Source organism: Belonocnema kinseyi, chromosome 1 (genome assembly GCF_010883055.1).
Source record: "Belonocnema kinseyi isolate 2016_QV_RU_SX_M_011 chromosome 1, B_treatae_v1, whole genome shotgun sequence".
In the NCBI taxonomy this organism is placed as follows: Eukaryota; Metazoa; Arthropoda; class Insecta; order Hymenoptera; family Cynipidae; genus Belonocnema; species Belonocnema kinseyi.
Genome location: NC_046657.1, coordinates 81,397,014 through 81,423,787, shown reverse-complemented (window position 1 = coordinate 81,423,787; position 26,774 = coordinate 81,397,014). Strand labels below are relative to the sequence as shown.

The 26,774-nt window shown below is 31.7% G+C and overlaps 1 protein-coding gene across 1 annotated transcript; it reads right to left on the bottom strand.

Moving 5' to 3' along the window:
• Positions 1 to 14,927: 14,927 nt before the first annotated feature.
• Positions 14,928 to 24,412, bottom strand: LOC117171186. Its single transcript, XM_033358266.1, has 3 exons — positions 24,300 to 24,412; positions 20,209 to 20,556; positions 14,928 to 16,076 (listed from the first exon to the last, which is right to left on the bottom strand). Exons 2-3 carry the CDS (start codon positions 20,258 to 20,260, stop codon positions 15,655 to 15,657), a joined length of 474 nt encoding a protein of 157 aa, XP_033214157.1. The 5' UTR covers positions 20,261 to 20,556; positions 24,300 to 24,412; the 3' UTR covers positions 14,928 to 15,654.
• Positions 24,413 to 26,774: the final 2,362 nt, after the last annotated feature.

The following is a 26,774-nucleotide window of genomic DNA, read 5'->3' as shown; positions in this document are numbered from 1 at the left end:
CATAAGGTGTATTTGAAAATTAATACATTTGTAAATAAAAATGAACTTAATACACATTAATATTAAAGTCCTTTACTATGTATACCAAAATTAATATATTCGTATATGAAAACTGAAATAATACCCATGTGTATTAAAACTAAACGATAGCGCATGCGTCGCGCAACGCTGCTGGTCCTGACATGTCAGCTGATGAGTGCTAACAGTGAGTTGCCAGTCGCCCGTCTGAGTTAAAAGGTAAGTTGATTTGGTTAAAATAATTAATTTAGTTCTTCCCCTTATCGAATCAAAAAATCCCTATTGTGTCATGCACTTGTTAGTACGAGAGCCCCTTTGCTACTTGTTCGTCTTGCATTTATTTTGATCCGCTTTTTCTCCTGAACTCATTTCCGCTCGTAAAGCTGGTTCCTTCCTTCTACGTCATATATCGATAACCTAAGAAATGTATATACAAATTAGATAACTAATTCATATTTTTTGTGTTATCTATATTCTGTTGTATCTTTTGTAGAAGTCCATTGTTAGAAATTCTTGTATTAAGTTTAATACACATGTATTGGAGGTTTTTTCAGATACGTATATTAAATTTAAGCACCACCAAATTTGAAAGTTCAAACACACATCTGAAATTGAATACATATGTGTATTAAATTTAATAGAAATATGCATTAAATTTAATACACATGTGTATTAAATTTAATGCAAATGTATATTGAATTTTAGATGTGTGTTTGAACTTCAAATCTGGTGTTATCTTAAATTTAATATACGTATCTGAAAAAAACGTTCAATCTATGTGTATTAAACTTAATACAGGAATTTCTAACAGTGCATATTCTCCATCACCTCCTGCGTAAAAGCTGGTTTCGATAGTTAGCTCTCAGAATAAAAAGGAAACCAATAAACTAACTATACCAATAGATTGTTCATGATCTGAACAACAAACTATGCTAATACCATTTGTTAGTTTGCCCACTGCTAAGCCTTCACAAATACAGTTGAGTGCGGATATTGCCGTAAACCTGAATATAACGTGTGCCTATGGGCCATTAGCCTTTAGCCAAAACAGTTTTCACATGCATAATTTATTAAATATGATTGATTAAATAATGACTGATCTTCTGATCGTATGTTGAGTGTCGTTCGTTTATCTGATGGTATGCATAATATTATTGTTGCTCATTAGCTGGTTGATTTACGAAATCAAATAGGCTTAGAATGGATACAAGTCCATCCAGGTGTACCGTTTATTGGACCCGCGATAAACTTATGCCGTTGATTTCTTTGTGCATGTTATGCCAAAAATGCTGAATTGCAAAATGGCATGCATTAGACTAAAGTTAAAAAACGACTGATTCCGGAACACTTTTAGGGGTGCAAGCCAACCATTGTGTTCCACGCTAGACTTATGTCGATTAGTTTCCGATGACTTTTTTCGAGGTAATATCGTTCAGTAGTATCGGCATTAACCGAGACATCTTGAGGGCTCATCTCACTCCACTCATGGAGGGTGACCCGCAGGAAGTCTTAATTTCAGGCGTCAATACCCATTACCTCATTCGAGGAATCATCCTCAACATGCCTGCGTAGAGCCAACATGAGAGGGAATCCGACCCCTCCCCCGTTTCCAAGTTGTTCTGCCATAACGGTACCCCGAGGAAGGCCCGGACCCCCACCGACTCCCCCTTCCCCATCATCAACCTCATTTAAACCCTGCTCAAATCCGGTTAATAAAAACCGACTTGATTGCCCATAGACAAGGTAGGGTGTAGTCTTTTTTGTTTACGATTCTTGCTTAGCTCAGAAAGCGAGTGAACAAAATTGTTTTGCGTTAGACATTCAAGAAATTAATTCTATTTTGGAGCACGAGTTTATTTTGAATCGAAGAAATTAATTTTACACTAAAATGATGAATCTTTAACCAAGAAATATAAATTTTAACCAAACAGCCCTGGCGAACCTAACGAACCAAATGAAGTCTTTACAAAGTACCCGTTAAGACCCCATTCGGTTCCTTTTTAAAAAATTCAAAAAAACAGCAAGATCAACTTTTAAACTGTTGAAATTCGGATTCGACGTTAAATTTTCTATTAGATACTCACGGAGTAATCGCAATACTTTTTTTGCAGCGTTAAAAATGTTTAAGAATGTCATTAAGTTCTGCTGAAGGTGACTTCAAGCACATCCATAATAGATCAAGTAGTATGTTGTGCGCGAAGTTTACAAATAAACTTCTCTCTAACTTACATTGCAGCGCTGTTGCCTGCGGTTTCCACTGCGTGGTGCTAGCATCCAGAAAAAATTCTTTAAGTTACCGACGGAACGCTTATTAACTCCTACTAAAAAAAGATGCACTTGAAGGCGCCTTCGGCCCATGTAAATAACAGGCATTTTATTTTTTAAAGTTTTTAACGCTGCAAGAAAAAGTATTGCGATTGCTGCGTGAGTTTCTAGTGTAAATTTTAAAATAGAATCCGAATTTCAACAATTTAAAAGTTGATTTTAATGTTCTCTTTTTAGTTTTTTAAAAAGGAACCGAATAGGGATCAAATGGGGTCCTTACGGGTACTTTATAGAGGCTCCTGTCGGTTCCTTCGGTCCGCCTGGGAGTATACATATACTGATTAATTTTAATTAATTTAATTTTAATACATAAATTTTTAACCAAACAGTTGAATCTACATCTGAAAGAAATGTCAACTTAAAATATATAATTGGTACATTTTCAGTCAAAAACATTAATTTGCAACTAAACAAATCGTATTGTTAACAAAATAACTAACTTTGCAACAAATGAAATGAAATTTGCAGCCGAGAAAGATTTATCAGTAAACAAAACAAAATGTCCCAAATGTTGAATTTTCATGCAAAAAAGACGAACTTTCTACAAAGCAGTTAAGATTTCAACATGAAAATATGAATTCTTGACAGGAAAAAGTTAATTTCAAACAGTATTGTTGAATTTTATAGCAAAAAGAAAACTAACTTTACACCAAAGTAATTTAATTTGCCATCCCCAAAAAAGGAGTTTCAAACAAAATATATGAATTTTCGGTAAGAAAGATCAATTTCGAAGCAAAAATGTAATAGTTACATTTACAGATTAAAAAAATGAATTTTTAACAACAACAAAAATCGTTAAAAGACAATAGTTTACTCCTTAACCAAAACAAATCAATTTTCAATAAAACAGTTGCATTTTTACCCAAAAAACATTAAATTTCTTTTTGAACAAAACAAGCCAAATTTTCAACAAAAGAGTTGAATTTCCAAGGAAGAAAGGTTTTGTAGTAAATAAAGAAAAGAAGATCGCAGAAAATGTTGAATTTTTAAGCCAAAAAGTCGAATTGCCCACGAAATAGTTAAGTTATCAACCCGAAAATATGAATTGAAAAAAAATTAATTTAAAACAGAATTGTTGAATTTCGAATAAAAAAATAAATAAATTTTTGACCAAAATAATTTAATTTTTAACTAAAAATTTTTTTTAACAAAATAGATTGGTTTTTAACTAATAAAGGTAAACATTTAAAGCGAAAATGCAATAGTTACATTCTCTTTTGTAAAAATTAATTTTTAACAACCACAACAAATTAATTTTCAACAAGGTAGTTACATTTTCAACCAGAGAAATTAATTGTCAGCTAAAATGATGAAACTTTAACCAGAAAAAAACTTCGATAAATGTAATAAGTAACTTTTATTTAACGACGTGAATTTATAAAGTCTTGTTTAAACCGAAACAGAATTTATACGTTCTTATTTAAGTACTGTTCTACGGAGTTTCAAGTTCATGCGAATTTAAAAAGCATTGTTTATTATACGTATCATAAAATTCAGTATTAATCATTTAAATAACTTCAATTTTGATGTGCATTCTTAAATAATGAAAATTTTGTTTTGTTATATGCTCCCTACTTTAACGTAGGAATAAACTTGCAACCTAATTGTGGGAGTTGGAAGTGGGGTAGGTGGTGAGGGCTGGTGGAAACAATTCTCTCCAATCTCGTTACAACTTCATTTCTACGTTAACGTAGATTTACATTATTATTTATTTCTTTATTATTACACCATTAAGCCATTTCCCTTTCGGGGTAGGCGTAACTCACTCGGTAGGGGAAAGAAGTAGTGTGTGGAAGGGATAGAGATTTTTCAGATTGATCCAGAATTCTCGTGCTATTTAAGTAAATAACACGTTCGTTCCACAACACTGCTCCGACCCAGATTGCTGATCAATCTCTCTAGCAATCACCCCAAACGAAGAACCTCACGAAGTCGTTATGTAAGGTTCCTGGCATACTTCTCTAGGTTATTTTATGTCCATGCATTTTTTCATGCAGGCTCTCGTGTTTCTGTGACTTCTTATGTCTCTTCTAACTAGGGTCTCATTCACACATTCTAACCATTCTTTCCGCGGTCTACCTCTGGGCACGTTGCCATTTACTTTACCTTTATACACTTGTTTCGTTAGTCGTTCATTTGGAATACTTCCTTAATATATATACAAATATACTTGTCAACGTTATCAGAAACTGCATGTAATCGTATGTACAAAATGCTAAAAATGGATGATTTTTTTCTTCTACTAATGTCTTTTTTATTTACCTTTCTTGTTTAGATAACTTCCAAGCAAGACTTCGCTACTGATTGAACAAGATTATGCAAGATTGATTAATAAACTACTAGAAGATAACGTTGATTTCAGGTAAGTTGACAGTTGTTGTTATCCACGAGAAACACGCTTGTCTCAGGGTTGCTCAGTATTTTTCTATTCCTAGTAGTGTTCCATACTATAGGCTAAATACAAAACTTCGAAGTTGTCGCTTAAATAGTTTTTTTTTCTTCAATGCGTCTGTAGGGTCAGGCAGATACCTGCACTCTGTACATTTCATCCTATTCTTTTTGCTTGTAAAGTTTTCATCGTGAAAAGCAAAGGATTGGAGTGAGATTTATAAGTATTCTTTTCAGAAGATTTATATTTCCTCATTTAAAAAATGAATTTAAGCAAGTGTAAAAAAAAATCATTTTCTTAAATGTTATATTTACATCCTATCGCATGTACGTTATTCACAAGTAGCCTGATGTATATTATTGTAAAGTATTATTTGAATGTTTGCATGCTTGGCTGTTTCAGTGTATAAACAAATTTTATGTAATTTTTGTAGTTAACGTTGTCCATATTTACGTATAAATTCAATTCAGGTTATTCAAGAAAGAAATTCAATTGACCATTTTCCTATTTTTCCTAGAATAACTCCTGAAGCGTTCATTTCACTTAAAACCATGTAACGAGTATAACAGCTGATCAAGTCAGCCCTAAGATCAATATTTATTCACACATATTGAAAAATAAAAGTTTCAATAACGCGAACATTTTTTTCGGGAAATTTTAATAAATATTGAAGGATCGTTTGTGGCCTTACAAAGAGTTGGAGGAAGAAAAAAGTTTATTTATGTAAATAATGATTATCGGCGGACGCATTTAGGTTTTACAGCAGAAGTTTGACTTCTAACTTTCTCTGACGATAATCATGCAATCTTTTTTACCCACAGGCCCGTAGAAGTTCAAAGTTGTCTACTTGTTGCGCTGGTACTGCTTTGATACAGCTGATACGTATGTCAGACCAAATATGTTTATTTGCATTTCAAGTGCAAACATTAGTTTTTGCATTATTTGTGCATATTGTTTGTGAGCGACTTTTGTTGTTCTGCCCCACTTTGATAAATATAAACCTCATAACTAGCCCATTGACAACATTGAAAATTGCTTGCAGGGTTTGACGACAGCACGGTCGGTATTTCTTCAAAATAGTATTAAAAAAAAAAACTTTTTTCACTATTCTAATTATTTAGAACCAGAGACACATACTTGCATGCCTTCTATTCATCGCCCAAATTTTTAACACGTTATCTCACTCCGTGTGGACGTAAGTTGAGAAAGAAAAGTACCGATCTTACTTCCACTGGTATTTTCTTCAAAAAATTTTTTCTCAAAATTTCCACCGGAACAAAGCAGAAACTTGGACTTTATTACTTCCTCTTTCATTTTCCAAACTTTCAAAGCGATGCCTCATTCCATTTAGATGTAAGTTGGGAAAGAAAAATCGAGGACCAGGTCTGGTCACGTGACCCTCTCGTCACATGGCCTTAAGGACCAAATTCAGGAGTTATTCCTAACGGAGGATTCAGACCTTTTTTACATTTTATATAGTAAAACTCAGAGTGGAGAATTTTTATCGGCGAAAGGTGCTATATACAACCATTATTAGTTTATGAGGAAACAACTGAGGATCGCTGGAATTTTGACGAATAATACAATTCATGCTCATACATCTTCAGCATCAAATGATGAAATATGTCTGAATATGATGAAGCAGACATTTTTTTTACTTTAACATGGAAAATTTTTATTTACAGCCAGCATATGATTACATTGTTTATTTATTTTATTTTAATAGAGGAAGATCAGGCCTGCAACACTCTTAACGGACAAGAACCGAGAGGACCACTAAGCAACGGATGTTATAAACCGGTGGGAAGCAAGCTTCCTTGACCGACAACATTTTCTAAAGCAAAAGGACAGGAAAAAGGGAACTATATCCCTAGAAACGTATTTCAACAGTTTTCCCTGCTTATGTTTCCCGCTTGGTATTCCATTGTTGAGAGCATTTCTTAAAATCAGGGACCCAACCCAAAAAATCTAAATTTTTTTTTTACTGTTAATAACAAAATGGAACGAAAGCTTCGATCGGGTCCCTGCTTGAAATTAATTAATTATTAATTTTGAAATTAATGTATAATGAATTATATTTCAACATTAACATTGAATACATTAATATTAAAATAAATTACTAATATAAAGTATAAGAGAAGAAAACCATTAATGAATGAATATAAAGAGTATGGTTAACTGATATCTTTGCTGGTTTTTCGAAAAATCAGTTTCAATTGACCCAAAATACACTTCTTTATATAAAGAGTATGTTTGACTAAGAAAATGACTTTAATTATAAAGCTTAATGCACAGCGAGAAAAAATCTTTTATTTGTATCAATTCGATCAGTTTTAATTATTATTGAATTACGTATGAGTAAACATGAATGAACTTTCTAAAAATCGAACTTTGAACTAATATTGAACAGCTAGAGTTGGATTTTAAGAAAACTGAGGAAGATTTCGTACAGAAAAATATAATTTCCGAAGACGTTGCTTGCTCTTTGGGATCATTATATCATTATATTTACATGTAATAGCACGTTTGAAAATCAGACTGGCATCCTCTCTTTCCCATGTTCCTTATATTTCGAAAAACTTACGCGTTTAAACACTACATGATGTTTAAGGTTTTCAAAAAGGATTTTATTTATTTTTAGAAATTTATAACAGCATACTAGCTTTGTAATTGCTTCCGCTTTCTGTCAAAGTGAACAAATCTTGCAAAATCACTGAGTCTCGAACTCTTCTAGCGAGAAATGATGATCTTAAAAATCTTTTACATTGCATGTGCAGGTGAGAATAGTAAGTCAATAATGAATTACTGTATTCGATAAATTATTTTGTTTTAGTTTACATTTATCATTTTAGGATTCGCACAATCTCATTCAGAAAAAAGAGCAGTTTGAAAATCGGTTGCAAGACTTGAACCAACCTCGTCATCCATGCACGATTATTTTGCAGACAGATTGAAAATTTGAGTCACGTTTATGTGGTTATAAATGGCGAGTTGTATCCGTCCTCTGATCCGATCCGCGCGGTAGAAAGTTGCTTTAAGTGTTTGAATGCTTTACACTCTTGTCCTTTTCGATGCGACTACGTTTATAATTTTATTAGAAAACACATCTATGGGCTACCTGTAGAAAAAAACCTATGCGGCTGTTAGTAAATTTATTACAGATTTTAGTAAACTATCAGCTTAGCATGAACCGGTTTTAGTTTACCCGATTACATCTCTACTTTACCTGTATTGCGTATTATAATTAAATAAAATCAATTTAAGCTATTTACTTCATCACATTTTAGTGCTCGTTCTTGCTTTATATGGTGATTATATTCTTCTGCGAAAAGTAGTACAAATTGTCATTGACCATTTGAATCATTTTATTGGCAGCATCTTCTTACCAGCTTTGAAAAATGAAATTCTATCAGAATTAAAAGGGAAAAATATCCCTCCCGAAACTGTAAATAATATTAAGAAATGTTTTCGCAGTTACTGTTCTGTTTTTACGCATATAGTCACAGAGCATAAACGATTCGAACTTTTGAGAAAAATAGGTTTTATCGATCTTGGAAAATTTCCCCTTGGGTTTACTTTCATAGGAAGAATAATAGGAAATCAATCAGTTGCTATACCAAATCTCTATGAATGGAATACATGTTCCCTTGCAACGCACTTTAAAAGTTTTTTTTTTTAGAGATTCCTGGAATATTCAATGAGATTTTAGATTATATTAAAAGTTTATCGCGGGAATCACATATTATTACAAACGTAATGCAGGCTGACCTATGGATTAGAAAATATTTACGAAAATTTACTGGTGATATTTTATTGCCTCTTTTTATTTTTAGTGATGATTTAGAAGTCAGAAATGCTCTAGAAAGCCATGCAGGCATTCATAAGTTTATGGCTGTTTACGCGTTGATTGCCTATTTTCCACCACGACTTGCGTCCCAACTTAGTAGCATATTATTTTTTACTTTAATTCGTTCTAAAGATAAGAAAAAATGTTGTGATAAGTATAATTACCGTAAACTTATTGAAGAATTAAATTTTCGTCAGGCGGAATGAATTTTAATTAACGTAGGTGGAATTTTCCAACGAGTCCGATTTCAACTAGTTTTAGTTTTAAACGACAACTTAGGGCTGAACGGAGTTCTTGGATTCATCGAATATTTCACGGCAAAAAATGAAGAACCATGTAGAATCTGCACTATGTCATCAGAAAAAACGGCAAAGTTAACTGTGGAAGATGAAATTCTGTTAAAAAACAAACGAGATTATAAAGCAGATCTGCAAAAAGTGAATGCTTCCCAAACTGGAATTAAAGAGCCGTGCATTTTTGATGATGTAAATTATTTTCACATAACAGAGAATTTGAGCGTTGATATGATGCATGGCGTTTTAGAAGGTGTGAGTGTTTATGATTTAGACGTCATTTTATTCGTGTTTATTTTTGGTAACAAATATTTCACTTTGAATAACCTCAACACCCGAATTCAAAGTTTCACATATGGATGGACTGAAACTGCTAATAAACCTTCGACCATTAGTGCAAATACAGAGAAAAACAAAATGCATCTATAGATGTCTGCTTCTGAAAGGCTATGCTTAGTTCACTATCTTGGTATAATCATAGGCGATTTGATACCCGATGAAGATGAACACTGGCAATTATATAAATATTTGCGCCAGATAATCGATATTGTCACCTCACCAGGTATAATTCGAAGCGATGTGAAAGCTTGAAAGGTTTTGATAGAATATCATAACAAACTGCACTTTGTTTTTTGTGGATCGTTAAAACCGAAGTTTCACATGCTGCTTCACTATCCTTGAATTCTATTAAAATATGGAGTTTGTATTAAGTTTTGGAGTATGCGATTCGAAACACGTTACAGACAACTGAAAGCGAATGCATAATCAACAAGTTGCAATATTAACTTATTACAAACGATTGCTAGCAAACAAAGGCGCCTAATGTGCAAAATGGTACACACATAAAAATCTTTGAAATAGAACGCGAAATATTTTTCGACGTTAAAATATATACTGAAGTTACGTTTAATGAACATTGTCACGCGTACATTTTCGAACGAAATGGAAAGTAAAACTTGATAAATCAAAAAGATAGAATAGTTATTTTTTAACCAAAGAACTGAATTTTTAACTAAAACGATGAATCTTTAACAAAAAGATGAACTTTTAACCAAAAAGTTGAATTTTCAAGACAAAACATGAATTGTCTACTAAAAAGGAAAATTTTCAACAAAATAAATTATTTTTCAATGAAATAGATCAATTTTCGACCAAACAGATGAACTTTCAACCAAGAAGATTACATTTATATCAACAAATAGAATACTGAAATTTTCATTGAAAAAATTGATTTTCAATGAAAAACTAACTTTCAGCAAGAGAAATTAATTGTTAACCAAAGGGATTCACTTTCTACCAAAAGACTTCAATTTTAACAAAACACATTGTTTTTCAACCAAATTTTTAATTTTTAAAGGAATATTCACCCTGATAGTTAAATTTTCGACTATAAAGAATAAGTATTGACCAAAAAAAGATTATTTAAACCAAAAAGTTGAATCAAGCACCGAGAAGATTAATATTCTACCAGAAAAGAGTAGATTTCAACAAAATACAGAAATTTTCAACCACATAGTTGAATTTATAACTGAAGAAGATGAATGTTCAACCAGATATGGAATTGTGGAATTTTCAGTTGATAAAATTCATTTAGAACAAAAATATTCAAAACTTTCATTGAATTTGAAACAAAAGAAGGTTTTTTAGTCGCTCTTCACGAACAGCGAAAATATTATAAATTCAATCAAATAGTTATATGTGTATTGAGCCAAAAATTTAAATACCCTTCAGATTCCAGATGTTTCCGTTTCTCTGTCTAATAATATGTGTTCATTTTGAAAAATAATGATTTTGAACGGAAGGAGCCAAAATTAATCGATTTCGGTAAGTTTTGATTTCGAAAATTATTATTTAATTGTAGACGATACCATGAAAATATAAAACCATGGTTATTTTTCGTTAATTGTACAAATAACATTCTGAATGTCGTAACAATAAAGTCACTTGTGCTCATATCTAGTATAAATTAAAATTCCGTTTTATGCTTCTCTTTTGATTATATAAATTGTTACATATAGATCTTGAATTTTTCTCAGCTTCATCATGTACATAAATGTCAGATTTTTCTTACTCTTGAACGGTAAAAATAGAATTTTGATATAAAAAGAAACAAAATGTTGGACAATGAACCGATTTTTTTTCTTAAGTTCTTCTAGTTTATTAACAGAAACATTGCTTACACGTTTCACTCTTAGATGTAAACAAACCTGTTACACAGTATTTAAATAATAATTTAAATTGAGTCTCGTTTTATGTTATTTGAACTTAGAATACATATATTATTGAATTTCAGAAACAAAATAAATAATTGAATTATTCTTATTTTAAATAGACAATTATTCTTCAAATTATAAGAGCATTTAACTTAATTTTTTAAATTGAAAATTTTTTATTTCAATTATATATGTCATTTAATAATTTCTCAATTTAATATTTATCGACATTTTTGAATCAGAAGTGCATTTTTATTAGAAATTATATTATAAAAAATGTATCTATCCAAATTCAGAAAATATAGCTCACCAAAAATTTCCCCTTTAATTTCAATAAAAATGTAGAAACAAAAGAAATTCGCTCTTCCAAAAAATAAAAACCAAAATTTCCTTCCTTCCAAATCAATAAAAATATTGAAAATTTTGTTCATATTAAAAAAACATGGTGCATAATAATAAAAGATATCCCCCTTCCAATTACAGAAAATTGAAAAACCCAAATTTCCATCCTTCCCTTCGATAAAGCATTCAAAATTTAACTATTAAAAAAGCGTTCAAAATCATGTGATTTTTAAATTGAACGATTATATATTTAGATTAAAATTAATCACTTTGTAAATTAGAAATTTGATATAAATGCAGAAGTCTGATCGACTACTGTAGTACGTTTACGTACTACTGTCGCGTTAAAATCGTGGTTGTGTTGCCCTATTACACCAAACGCAACAGCTGTCCTAAATTTCTTTCCGTACATAACCTTACCATCCGTGACTCTCAACACTTATAATTAGCAAAAGAAATCATTTTCGGAATAGTTTCAGGGAAAAAATGTACATTAATTCTTTTAAAATTATTAATGTTCATGGTGTTTCCACATAAACGCATACTTATTTCTCCACTTCTTCACAATTCACAAATGCAACTCAAACGTTCACTTCACTTCTGTTTCATTAATCAACAAATTATTCTTTAACTACCCTTAAATCAGAAATTGGACAATAAACAATTAGATTCGGAGTATTAATGTAATTCTTTTATAATTTTAAACTTTACGCGGCAATAAATAGGTTTAGTAAGGTCACGCCGCCAATTGGACACTTCTAGCATCATTCTCTAGCTTTTTGATACACGCACGACCATCTTTCAAACGCATTTGACCACTTTGATAAATATAAACCTTATAAAGCCCGTCGACAACATTGAAAATTAATGACAGGGGTTTACAGCACGGTCGGTATTTCTCCAAAATAGTAATTAAAAAAAAAAACTTTTTTCACAATTCTAATTATTTAGGACCAGAGGCACATTTTCTCGTGCCCTCTATTTAGCGTATCAAATTTGTAACACGATATCTCATTCCATGTGGACGTAAGTTTGGAAAGAAATGTATCGATACAGCTTCCAGATTCATTCAGAACAAAGCAGAAACATGCACTTTATTGCCTCCTCTTTTATTTCCGAAACTTTCAGAGCGATACCTCATTTCGTTTAGACGTAAGTTGGAAAAGAAAAATTGAAGTCCAGCTTTGGTCACGTCGCCCTCTCGCTACATAGCCTTAAAAAGATTTTTAAAAATTAAAAAGTCTGGAAGATTTGAAGGCAATATTTTTTTAACTTTAAACGTCTTTTCAAACATTTTATGAAAAATTAGAATATTTACAAAAATATTATGAATTTTAAACAAATTCCAAAGATAATTTTTAACTTGAAAATATTTAAAGCAATAAAATAAAATATAGGTTTTTAAAGATTTCTAAACGAAATTTTAAAACTTTTTAAAGGTTTTGAATGGTATGAAGATAATAAAATTTGAAGACAATATTTGAAGAGATTCTGAAACTATTCGAAGAATAGTCTAAAATTAATATGAAGATTTGAAAATTAGTTGTTTTATTTTGCAGAATGTGAAAACTTATTTATTAAAAATGTAAACAATTTAGAAAGGTGTTTGGAACCTCGCAGGTTCACTTCTGTTTGGTAGATGTAAGGGCGACCCCTGCTAGAACACTACCAGAAAGTCCAGAAGGACCCGCATGTCCAAAGAGTTACGTTACCGACAGGGCCCCCGCTAGTTTTTCTCTCTAGAGCTCGATTAAAAATAGGGAAAGCTCATCAGAGCCCTTTAGATTCCTTTCAACATTTCTGCACAGGACCACTTCTAAAAATGTTTTCTAAGAACGTTGGTAGCACAAAATTACTATTAAACTAAAAGGTCAAAAAATATGTTATAATTAATGTATTGAACTAATCCTTACACTTGTTACCAATGCCCCAATGATTTTTTTGTTTGTGATTTGCAGTCTTGGTAACCCGAAGAATGATTCCTATGCCACTACATTAATCTCTTTAGTTGATATATAAACTATTTTGTTCAACAATCTTTTCATCAGTTGAAAATTAGTAGTTTTTAAAGTAAATTTTTTCTGAAAATACAACGCTTTAAGTTCAAAGTTCAAATACTAAACTTTTCATTGAGAATTCATCTATTGGAAACTTGAATAAGTTTGCTATCCTTTTATTTTATTTCTTGTGAAAAATTAATATTTTTAAGTATAAAATGTAACTGTTTTCGAGAGAATTTGCCTTCTTGGCTTAAAAATTAACAAATTTGGTTGATTTTTCTCTGTCTCTTAAATAAAAAATCTTCCTTAGTTGAAAATGATTTTTTTTTTTGTATAAACTTTTATAGTTTTTGCTTAAAAGTTTAACTGTTTTGTTAAAAATAATATATTTTAGTTGAGGATTCAACTATTTTCTTGAAAAATCCTCCTTTTTAGTTGAAATGTCAACTATTATATTTTTCTTCAAGAATTAATATTTTTTATTAAAAATTCAACTACTTGGTGGAAAGTTTAACTTTTTTTAATTTTCATTTTAGGATTCATTAATTTAGTAATAAATTGAACTAACTTGTTGAAATTCCGAATATTTGGTTTAAAATTGAACTAATTTGCTAAAAATTTATCATTTTTTGTCGAAAATTTAACTATTTTGTTGAACACTGTATTTCTTTGATAGAAAATTCCTACTTTTAAATTGAAAATTCAACCTTTTTCTAGAAAGTTCGTCTTCTTAGCTTGAAAATTCAATTATTTTGTTAATAATACAAATTATTGTGGTTGAAGTTTAATCTTTTCATTATTAAAAATTCGACTAATTGGCTAAAAATACATCTTTGCAGCTTCAAAATACACCTATTTATTTAATGCAAATGCGAGGCCGAAATTGAATTTTTTGTATTGAAATTTCATCTATTTGGTTGAAAAATTATTTCGCTTTGTGATGACCGGTGACGAAAAACAGGCGCGGTGAAAATAGGGCTTTAAAATATAATATAATACCCCACTCCCTTCCCCTTTCCAGAAATTTTTGGGTGGTTCGAATTATCCATTTCGCGCTTACTCTGTTTGACAGATTACCTGAAAAATTTCTTACAGAGACTGGAATTATTCTAGCACCATTACTGGATTATTCGTGGCTGTCTGTTCACTAATTCGGCGTGAATTAGACATCACATTAAAATAAAAATTCCGTCTAAAATATAGCTTGGCTCTAGAAAGTAATTCCATTTGGACTTTGAAAAAGAAGGCGTGATTTAAAAACTAATTAATAAAAGATAACAAATTACATTTATTGCAGTGCTCAAATCAAGGAAATAGAAGAAATAAAGTTGCCTGTGTTGTCAGTGCTGTTTCATAGCGCAGATTTGTTAATTTAATTCATCACTGAATATCGATTGATCTGACGCACTATACATTGTTTATTGGTAAACTATCGAATGAAAGACAAAGCTAATATAAAAAATTACTGCTGAATAAAGACATTTTATCTTTAGGTTATCTAGGATAGTAATTTTCCTTTTCGTATGACAAAAAAATCAATTCACTGTGGAAAAAAATGATAATACGAAGTAAACAAATATTTCTGTTTGACAGTCTGAGAACAAAAATATTGTAGTTCGCTGTAAGTCAAGGTACTTTACAAAACCATGCGCTTTTACTGATTTCAACCTACGCAAACACACACAGAGCTACTCATTTGAGCACAAAGTAACTTCCATTTGATTTTTTCACGCTTTTTATGCTCTTACACTCAATAAAATAATGTCTAAATCAATAAAACGATTCAATCAACAACTTTGCTTTATTGAAGAAAACGAATTTGGTGAACTGAACAACAATATTGTCCATTTCACCAAAATATTTTCTGGAATTAACCCAAAACGGCCCACAAAACGATTTTGTTGAATTCAACACTAATGAATTTCCGGTGGAGAAGTGTGACAACTGTGTGGGAAATATTTGGGATGGGAAATATTTCCAGGTTTGTAAGTGGAAATATTTGCGAGAGCCACGAAATTTTTCGAAGTACCCTTTTTCGAAGTTTTCGAATTTTTCAAATTATACCTCCCCCAAACCATTGACAAAAAAAGTTGCTATGCTTTAGGACTTTCTGTTGTTGTTTTTTACTTAGTATTGAAATGTCTTTTGAAAATTCAAAAAAGGAAGCTTCCAATTTTTATAACATTATGGTGCTTGTTAAGGATTCCCAGACAGAGTTCTACACTTATTACAGGACAAATTTTTTTCGTATGCGTGTTATACCAGATATATCATATATTTCATGTTCAGGAAAAATTTCTATTTCTTGCTTGTCCATGTCCTTCTTTGTTTTGAGTTGCTTGTCTATTTTAACGCGGAAGTGGCCGCGAGGAGTATTGTCATATATTCCCCAAAGCTCTTGATTGAAATCCAAATATCCCACGATCTGATTTTCGGCATCTGCTACAGCTTCACGATATAATGTAGTTGGTAATATTCTGTAAAAATTACCATGTTTGTCTTTCGACAGATAGCCGCGAGGAAATGAGAACTTTTCTACTATTTTTGACCCAAGAGGTAGTCGACGATCTTCTTCATAGTAATGCAAAGGAAGAAGTTCGATAGAAGAAAAATGTTGACGAGACTGTGTGATGCCTTGTAAACTTAATTCTGTACAAATGAATAGAAATCATTAAAAAATAACTACATTTAAGGATGTTCTAGGCATACAGTAGGGTAGTCCAAATTTTGTATTGTTGAAATTTTAATACTCTTACCGCCCCCTCTGATACATATTTCTTGCGTTTTTTATAAAGTTATTTGTAATACGTAGAATATTAATTTCTACTGATAATCAAATGTTTATGAAACTTTTGAGAAGAGTCGACAGGTCGTAATTTTTTCTAGACTATCAACTTTTTAGTTAAATCAAGTTAATACCTGATTAGACTTTTAGAAAAAATGTTTAAAGAATGCATTGTTCTTTATGACAATATTCTCTTTAAATAAGGTTGAAAATTATTGGTTGAAAACATTACCGGCTTAAAAAAATCACTTTTTTTTAAATTAATTTTTCACACTAGATATCGTAGAAATTAATAATTTAATTAATTAATATAGTATATTAACACACATATATATATATAAAATGATTAAAGAAACACCCTCGTGTGTCTTGATACGAAGCAATCCAAGGATGACAGCTTTCTGCATCCATCTCGCAAGTGCCTTCGAATTTCTTCGGCACGCTGGTATGGCTTCAAGGTTGCGAACCAGTAAGAGCTTCGCACCTCCGAGAGCACCGATCACAAGGACAATTACTTTAAATGATTATTTCGGATACAGTCTTTGCAGCTTGTGTTTGAGGTCTTGATACCTCTTCTCCTTATTCTTCTCCTTAGCAATGATGTTGTAGTCGGCCGGAGCCGAGAATTCGATGACGAATATAGTTTGTTTCTCGAAGTCTTGGAGAACGTTGGCAGGTCTCGAGTGTGCAACGTAGGCAGTTGTCCAAGAATTGAGCCGGTGCGTCGTTTTAGGGGGTATAAAATTATTCTGCAGCTTTTAGTTGACCCCTGATCGATATTTTTCAAAAATTATTTTTCTAGTTTCAATACATATATTATTGTAGAAAATTATATTGCGCATCTTTTTCCCCTTTTGTAAAAAGCTGTGATTTTTGTCGCTTTTAAAATAAATGCAAAGAACCTGGTTTTTGAGAAACGACGATTTTTCATCGTTTTCTTGCTTAAACTCGTTCTAAACCCGAGAGTTTTTAGTATTTTCACTTCAAAGTTGAAGGAATAATTTATTATACTATTATGAAACTATCAGTTAAATCAAAATTAATGATTATTCGTATTAAAAAAGATCTTCAGGAAAGAGCTACTGCGACTCACCTTTCTCAGAGTAACCGCTAAATCCTACATTCGCGGCCCCGGAGCGCGTCGAGTAAATACATTAAAACATCATAGTTTTTCAGCAGATGGTCTAATTTAAGTAAAATTTTAGAATAAGCTTCTCTGAGCCCTAATAAAATTTTTCATCCCCTGAAAGTTTATTGTAGTTTAAAGTTACGTTGATAGACTTTCCGATTGAAAATATTCAAATGATATTTATAAAACTGTTGAGAAAAAAATTATTACCTTGTTTTTGATATAAATAAATATTAATTTAGATTTCACTAATAGTTTCATTATAGTCTAATAAATTATTCCTTTAGGTTTGAAATGAAAATACTAAAAACTCTCGGATTAAGAACGAGTGCAAGCGACAAAAACAGGAAAAATCGTCGTTTCTCAAAAACCATGTTTTTGCATTCATTTTGGAAACTACAAAATTCACAACTTTTTACAAAAGAAAAAATATATGCGCAATAGAATTTATTATAAGGGTATATTTTTTAAAATAAACAATTTTAATTTTTCAAAAATGTCGGTCAGGAACCAACTAAAAGCTGCGGAATAATTTTTTACCCCCTAATACGATGCAGCAGTTCAATTATAGTCCGCGAAAATTTGGCACTTTCTCGTTTTGGACAATTTACTCTGTCTTCCTCATAGCTTTCGGCAGTGCAGGTCGCTGGCAACACGTTGGTTGGTACACGTGTGTTCTAGGTACTCAGCGTGTACATGACACGCTCTGCACCTATCGCTGGGACCTTCTTGACAACATCCTGGCACGCGAAAATGAAACCCTCTGTACCTGATAATGTTAGAAAAGCAAACGTTTGCTCTTTTAATCAGGACTGTTTTTCTACATTTTCGTAATAGTTTCCGTGTATTTTCTTGTCCAGTAATGCACTTACCTCACTTCTAATGTCAACATTCAGACCAAGGGTCTCGGCCGCCTGCTCTGCGGCTTTGCAAAGGAACGCTCAATTGCCAATCATCTCGTAGTTCCTGACGATTTTTAAGTGATGTTCGCATGATTAGCGTCGCTACAGAGGTATCCAAAATAATTTTGTATTGCAAGAGATAGAGGCACAAGTTTGATGTAAAATGAACAGAGAACTCATGGGGATTAGCATTTAAGGTTTTCAAAAGATCCTGCTACACCTTTTTTCGAGCCACGTTGTTCGTACATCTCTCTCCACACAGGCTTAAACAATTTATTTGTTCCATAATTCTCTGGTTAGAAAAGTTGCTTTTCTTCGGTAGGAGCATAGTGCTTCCGAACATCAGCCACTGCGGAATGAGCGTTTCCGACTTTAAATATGAGGTGAATATGTGGGCTAGATGTTGATGTGTAAAAGTAAACTTCTTCCAACAGAAGTTCTTGATACCATCTGGTCTTGCAGCGGAAAAGTTCTTCAAACCCCTCAGTGCTTTTTTTACCTCTTCAACAGTGATTGATTCACATTCCTCTTTCGATGTTATAAGGTTGTCGCAAAACTCCTTGAAGCGGATCATATTATCAGTATCTTCTTTCAACTGCAGTGGTTTCAAGATTTTGTATAACTCTCTCCAAATAGTATCTACCTCGCTGGGCTTGGGTGGATTTTTGACAGAGAAAAGGGGAACGGTGAAGAAGCGCGATAACCCAGCAAGAAACTGTTGAATCTTCCTAATCTATCCCTCCTTCTTCTGTATTATTTTCCTTGCGGCAGATAACACCCATATTTTGTCAACAATATGTTGCTTGATTGTCAGCAGCTTTGTCTTGCTCAGTGTGTGATTGGAGGTCCTCAGACGCATTTTGTCTAGTCCATCCAAGCTTCTGGTTCAGTTGATGCATGCATTTTTTTTTAAGTTTTGATCCATCGTCGGTTTTAGCCATCGATTTGAGTCTGCCAAAGCTCTCGCTGCATCATAAACTGAACAACTGGTGGTCTTACGGCTTGGGGAAAACCTGTATGTTAATGTTCCTCCTTGTGCTAAAATCATTATCATCTTCAGAAGGTGCCTACTTTCAGCGGTTGGTCTGAATGGCGCTTCCTTATTTTCATCTTTAGGTTGTTCATGTAGTGATTGAGGAAGCCCTCCCTGCACATATCCAGTTTGCAAGAGGTAGGCACGTTTTCTTCGTGTTTCCATCTCAATTATTTTCACCACTCCGAACTCTAGGGTGATCGGCACTGTTTGCCGATCCATTGCCGGGTGCTCTGCGCGTACGATCTTTTTGAACCGCATTCACAACTTTTTGGTAGTTTGATGGTGTCATTATTGTGCCCACGAGTAGCTAACGAAAGGGTTCGTCCATCCTTGTAAAGCCTCGCATGCAAGGATAAGGCTACTTACTCTAAGAGGTCGCGCGGTATCCCAGAGTCACCGTTTAAGACACCTCACCCAGGTGTTATTCAGCATTCGGCACGTTTGTTACGCCTCCGCTCAAGAATTATTCCTTCGGGACCATCGCTGGACAATCGTCTGCGACTGTTTATTAATTATTTTAAATATATTCAGCAGAAGCCTTTGGTACAGGGACCCTCTTTCCGCAACCCGAGGATGCGTTCGGTGACTTTGTCATAGGCTCTTCGATTTTATTCGTTCATGATTCGTTCCAGCCTGCAGAGTTTGCTTGCGAATATTTTAAGGGTTCTTCTAAGGTAAAATAATATATTTTACCTCTATTTCCTGACAGAAATCTTATTATTTAAATTTTTCTTTAAAGAATTTTTCAATTTCAGCACTTCAGAAGTGTATAAACGGTTGGATTGTTTCTTTTTCTAATTAATAAAATGGAATATTCTAAGTAGATTAGTTTAGAATCAACCACAAATTTAGAAATAGAAGATTGAGTAATTTTGAGCCTTACAGTACACCTAGAACATATTTAAAGATGATATTAATTCTTTACTTACCAATAGAATTGAGAATAACGACCAATGCGGGGACCAGATAATAAAGCAACATTTTTTTTAAATGTAGGAAGAACTGATGAACTTTGAGAGCTTTGAATGACGTTTCGAGTATATAAATTTTTTTTTACTATACGGAGATATTTATGTTTTTCACCTTCCCGGGCATAGATCGTAAACGGCTAATGCGCAGGACTTGGTGACACAGTAACTTTTAATCAGCAGCATTATTTATTAGTAATCTTGGTTAAATTCTGGCACGTTATGTGCATGAGATTTCAATCTTGAATCCATCTTAAGACTATCAGCACCATGGCTTGTCAAAGGTTTGGGATAGGAAATTATTCCAAACTGCGAAAATAAACAATTGCAGTTAATAATTTGTTGATGCCATAGTCATCGATCAGATAAATGTATTAAATAAATTATTGTCAGAGTTTTTGCCCACTTGTCAAAAATTAATATTTTTTAATATTAATTTTTTATTTTAACTGTATGAAAAAATGGTATCTATTTCTGCTAGAATCCGAACCCAGGTCTTGCAAATTGCCGGTCTGATGTTCTTACCCATTAAGGTACGGAGAGACAAGACTAATTTTTTAATAGCACCTACAAGTTGAATTACAACGTAATTGCTTCTACATATTTGTAAGATTAATTTCTCGAACATAAAGTTACATATTTTTATAATATATAGACAGAGAGCGGCTATTTTTTCATGACTTCAAAATTAAAAATCAATATTAAAAAATAATTATTTTTGACCAGTAGACAAAAAAACTCAACATCAATTTATTTAATATATTTATCTGTCTGACAACCATAACGTCAAAAATATACGTATATAATTTCTTGTTTGAGAAATTAATCTTACAGTTATAAGGAATTATGTCGAAATTCAACTTGTGGGGATTGTGAAGAACTTAATCTCGCCTCTCCGTAGCTTAGTGGGTAAAATCTAGTGGAGATAGAAACAATTTTTTCACAACTTGAAAATTAAAAATCAATATTCAAGAATATTGATTTTTGAGCAATAGACAAAGAACATTCAACATCAATTTATTTAACTGAAGGTAATGTTTCAGCTTTTAAACTAAATAATCCGCTGCTACTTTATTCATTAATACAATATTTTCTCATTTTCGTATTAATACTAATTTTTTTTAATAGCATTAGTAGTTTTTTTAGACAAACAAAAATAGTCAAAGTAGGCGCTGAACGCTGACAATGAAGTGTTTCGTGGCCTATTAAGACGTTAATTAAGTCTCAATAGAATTTAGAAAAAAATTATTTAAACAAATTGTTTTTAAATTTGTTTGAAAAAAAACGATAAAAGAATTATATGAAAAGAAAGTTTTTAGAACAAAAATGTTCTCTGAAAAACGGACGGACACCCGGCCACTGAAACTGTAAGGACTTCTGCTTAGGGCTACGAAAGCCTTAAAAATTATATTTTACACTACCGACTGATAATATCGGACCACTAAGGGGCCGTGCATAAATTATGAACTTTTTTCTGAAATTTCGAACCACGTACCTACGTTTGTGAAGGTAATTTTTGCCGACTACATTTTTTTGTGAGTTTATTTAGAGGTTACACAAATATTAAGTAAGATGATTTGGAGGAGAGAGATTTGATATGATCTTACTGTTTCTTATCAACTAAAGAAAATAGTTAACTTTTAGTTAAGTAGTAAAACTTTTAACTTAGAAGATTAATTCTCAACAAACAATGTAATAGCTGATATTTTAACCAAGGAGAGAATTTTCAACAATATAGTTAAATCCTCAACGAAAATATATTCAGTCTCAACCAAACATTTGTATTTTTAACCAAAAAAAGATAAAATTGCTATAAAAAGATATACATTTTCAAATTAAAAAGAAAACGAATTTTCAAACAGGTACATTGATTTTCTACTGAAAACGATAAATTTTTCACAAAATTTATACATTGTTAACTGAATAGATGAATTTTTTACTAAGAAAATGAATTTTTTAAACAAAAAAGATGAATTTTTAACCAACAATGCAACAGTAATATTGTTATTAGAACAAATTAATTTTGAACAGAAAAAAGCAATTTTCCTCAAGTGGTTGAATGTTTACCCTAAAAACGTACATTTTTAACAGAAATTGTAAGAGCTGGTACTTCTTTTGGAAAATATTCGTATATTTAAACAAAAACAGTTTTAAAAAAACATTTTCTACGTAAAAACTTAAATCCTCAACTTGAGAAGATTAATTTTTAATCAGGAAATTTCAAATGTTTCCAAAGAAGAAGATATCTCTACCAAAAGAGATAAATTTTAAAGTGAAAAAATATGGTTTTATCAATTTTGTATTTTCCACCAAGAAGATTCATTTTCTACCAAAAAGACTAATTCTTAACGAAAGACAACAGCTTTGAACCAAATATTCGAATCAACAACTAAGGAGATTGATTTTCTACTAATAAAGGTGAATTATAAACCTAATTTATACATTGTTAAACAAATAGTTGAATTTTTAACAAAGAAGAATAATTTTCTACTAAGAAATAAGAATGTTCAACAAATTACATACATTTTCAACCAAATAAAGTTGTATTTTTAAACTAAAAAATATCAAATTTTAACAAAAAATGCAACAATTAAGTTTTTATCACACAAAAAAATATCAACCCTTCAAATATGAATTTTCAACCAAAACGATAAACTTTTTTTACCGTATTTTTAATTTTTCAGGTAGAAAAACTAATTTCTAGTAAAAACGAGACGATTTTCAATAATTTAGTTTAATTTTCAACCTAAACACATGAATTTTCCAATAAAAATGCAACAGTTAATATTTCAATTAAAATAGTTTAATTTTAAATAAAAAACGATCGAATTTAACAAAAAAAGTCTAATTTGCAACATAAAAATGCGTATTCGAAACTTGAAAAGATTAATATTAAAACAAAACCTTTGCATTTTTAACCAAAAAGTTTGAACTTCTAACAAAACTACAAAATTTTCATCAAAATATATCAATTTTCAACCAAATAGTTAATCTCTAAACTTCTTCATATTTGAGTTTGCTAGAATTTCAGAAGAATTAGAAGTGTTATTTAATCAATTTTCAAGGATTTGAAAAAATATCGTACATTTTCTCATCGAATATTAACGTATAGCAAAATAATATAGCAAAGTACTTTTTTGTATTTTGTTGATAAAATCCACAACTTTTTCTATTAATATTTAACATTAATATTAAATGAGAATTACTGACACAAAGTTAGTTATTAAAGTACCACTATCAGGGTGCATTAAAATAATCATTGCGAAAAAACCTCTTCTTCTAACATAAAATTGTTATGGATGACTATTTATTTAAAATATTTTCAATGGCAATAAAAATGGCGCGTTGTTGCCACACTTTTTTAATAAAATATGACCACTACGATAACTGCAACATGATTTAGCAGAAAATATCATTTTTTCGCGGTGGAAAACGCTTAATTTTCAAATTTATTTATTTCATTATTATTAACCACACAAAAATCAAAATTTTGGCTTGTATTTAGCTATTTATTACAATTGAGAATTAACTTTTAAAGTTCTTACATGAGAAAAACAATAATTTAAAAAAATACAATTTGTTCATTAGAATATTTATAACAATAATATTTGTGAAGTGCATCTGCAATAAATCCGATAGATAGCGACTTTTCTCAAGGCTTTTTTTCAAAGACAAAAAAATTATTCTTAAATGCCCAATTTTGACGTTCTATTTGTTTAAATAGTAAATTCCAAAAAGTTAAATTGAAATATAGAGCCTGAAGTTCAAGATGGATTAATCCTGAACGTTTAAAAAACATTAAAATCAGTCAAGAATTACAGGTTGCAGTGGATTACGAACAGTAAATTCCCGATTCCCTTTACTGTCGTAGTGGTCGGATACTATCCGTCGGTAGTGTAATTTCTCAAAAAGCATTTTCAATCAATGAAACTATAACTTTTGGTCAAAAATAGCTACGTAACGAAATCGTCTTTTTTTTTTTTTTGACTTTAAAAAAGTGTGCCAAAGCTAAATCCAATCTGATTAATTTTTTCGAAAATTACTGTACGTACCTAATATCGCAGACAGACGGAAAGACACCTTCGTAGCGATCGTTCTTTTTAAATCAGAGGGTCACAAAAAGTGGAGATTTGATGAAAACCAAAGAAATAAAATTGTAGATAAAACTAATACCTCACAATCTCTGCAAATGAGCTGTAACTAGCATTCCAGATGACTTTATCATAATTGCGTACCAAGGACGTCACTGCAACATTTGTTCAAATAAGTTGTAGGCGAATAATATATTAGCTTAATACGATGACATGTGAAGGTAATCGGAAAAAGCCTGTCAATCGATTTTTCGTCAGATACTACGAAGTTGAAAAATTTATTACTTCATGAAAAAGGATATAAAAAATATAATTAATATTGTGACGAATGGTAATAAGGAATTTTTGAAAAAATAGGTAAATCTCTTAAGCAGGGGAACCCTCCCTACAGTGAATAGTGCAACCAACGGTGGATAATCATGAATCAAAAACACTAATTAACGTCAAATAATTAATTTAATTTAGGTAATATTTAAAGACACTATACGTGTTAATTAATTCATATTAAAATTAAGTATTTTTTTTTATGTGCGCTTTTGTTTTAATGATTACACGGGCCCACAAAAAAGTGGTTTGCACGAGAGATCAGAGTATGGTATCCATACATTTTTTGGGGTGCTGAGCACGAATCTGAAATCAGTTTTTCCTCAGCACGTCACACATTGGAGATGGAATGTTAAAAAGCACCTACAGGTGTTGTGTTTGTATAATTATTCATTTTCTTATAGGCGTTAAAAGTCTTATTCAGATTTAATATAGATATATATACTGCTACGGACATATTTTTTCAAGGAGAATTAGAGTTTAGAATTTATTTTGCAAATCTAATGGCAAATTTAAAATCAGTTATGCCTCAGACTCCTTAAATTCTATACGGTTGACCTAATTCATAACCCAAAATCTTATATTCACGAAAGGGTTATACAATTAAGTTTGAAAAGACTTGATGTTGCCATATTTTGTTTAAAAACAATGATTAAACAAATTATTTTTGAAAATTTGGCTTCGTGAGTCTCTTTGTAATTCAATTTCAAACATTTCTGGCTGCATTCTGTTTCACTTGGTTGTAATTTGCAACCTGTAGTTGAACTAAATTATTGCTATATCTCCAATATGCGTCAGGGTCTTCCCCTAGATGCGGAAAATTCCGTAATCAATCAGCTTTTCTTGGTATGAATTACCCTTGGTCTTAAAATCATCTGGAAAAAGGTGAGGCATAATATTTTTATTTATTTTTGTGCACAAAATACGAATCAGAGCCCCCTCCCCCTCACAATGTCAGGGTTTTCCTCTAGACGCGAAAAATTCCCTAGAAAATTAGCTGTGTCCGTTATGAAACAACCCTAATTATTACAATCGTCTGGAAACAGATCAGAGCATGAGATATTTAAATTTTTTGGGGCATGAACACAAATTAGGTATTTTTTTCGCCAAGCTCATCCTTGTGTATTTTAGTGCGCTGAGTATGAATCTCACAAAGGTTTCCCTCTATCCCGTCAGGCTTTCCCCCTAGACGAGGAAAATTGCCTAGAAAATTAGCATTTTCTGGTATGGAATTACCCCTGCTGTTAAAATCTTCACGAAACAGGTCAAGCTTAATATCCATATGAATTTTGATGCGTTTAATTAATTAATTATTACATTAATTACATTAATCTTCTCCCAGTATCTCAGGGCTTCCCCTTTACGTGGAAAATTCCATAGAAAGTCAGCTTTGTTGTATATGAATTAAACCTTCACGAGTCTAAATTCAGACTCTACTTTAAACCTACTAATTCTAGATAAAACCTTCTTTGAATTTATTTCAGCCTGCACATCATACTTTGATTCTCTGAAAGCATTCCGAATTTAGTCCTCTTTTAGTCTTCTTATAATCTCAACACTATTTTTCAAATCTTCCTTTAAACCTCTTACAACTTACCAGTATTTTCAAGTCCACCTGTGGCCATGAACGAGTGGCACGTATTTTTGAGCGGCGCGCATGTGCACTGTTGATGGACTCTTTCGCCAGTTATAAAGTCGTACTATTTTTGTATAATTTACAAGATTTTAAAATATTTTTACTAATATACATAATTATATATTAATTATTCATATTCAGGTGTTCATTTTGTTTTACAAAAAGTATTATAATTATGATAACGCGGCAGTTTACTTTTTGGCACTGAAAGCACGGCAGCAGCCATTTCTTGAGCGGGTACCCGTGACTGTCGAGAAGAAATCAACGTTCCATGAAATAAAATTTTCTCGAAAGAAGTCAATGACAAAAGGAGGAGCGTAGATCATAAAAGGTAAGGGCATAAAATCCTTAAAAGAAACACAAAAGTGAAACGGAAAATACCGTAGAAAATGACTGCTCACTGTTCAATCACTCTGATTTGCTGTGAACCGCAACACAAAAATGAATGTGCAATAATAGTATGCAGTCCATAAACA

Bases quoted from the DNA above. Each gene is read 5' to 3' on its own strand.
- LOC117171186 (XM_033358266.1), bottom strand. From the start codon at position 20,260: ATGTTGCTTTATTATCTGGTCCCCGCATTGGTCGTTATTCTCAATTCT. The intron at 16,077-20,208 runs GTAAGTAAAGAA...TCATTTGTACAG, and splicing joins CGTTATTCTCAATTCTATTG to AATTAAGTTTACAAGGCATC.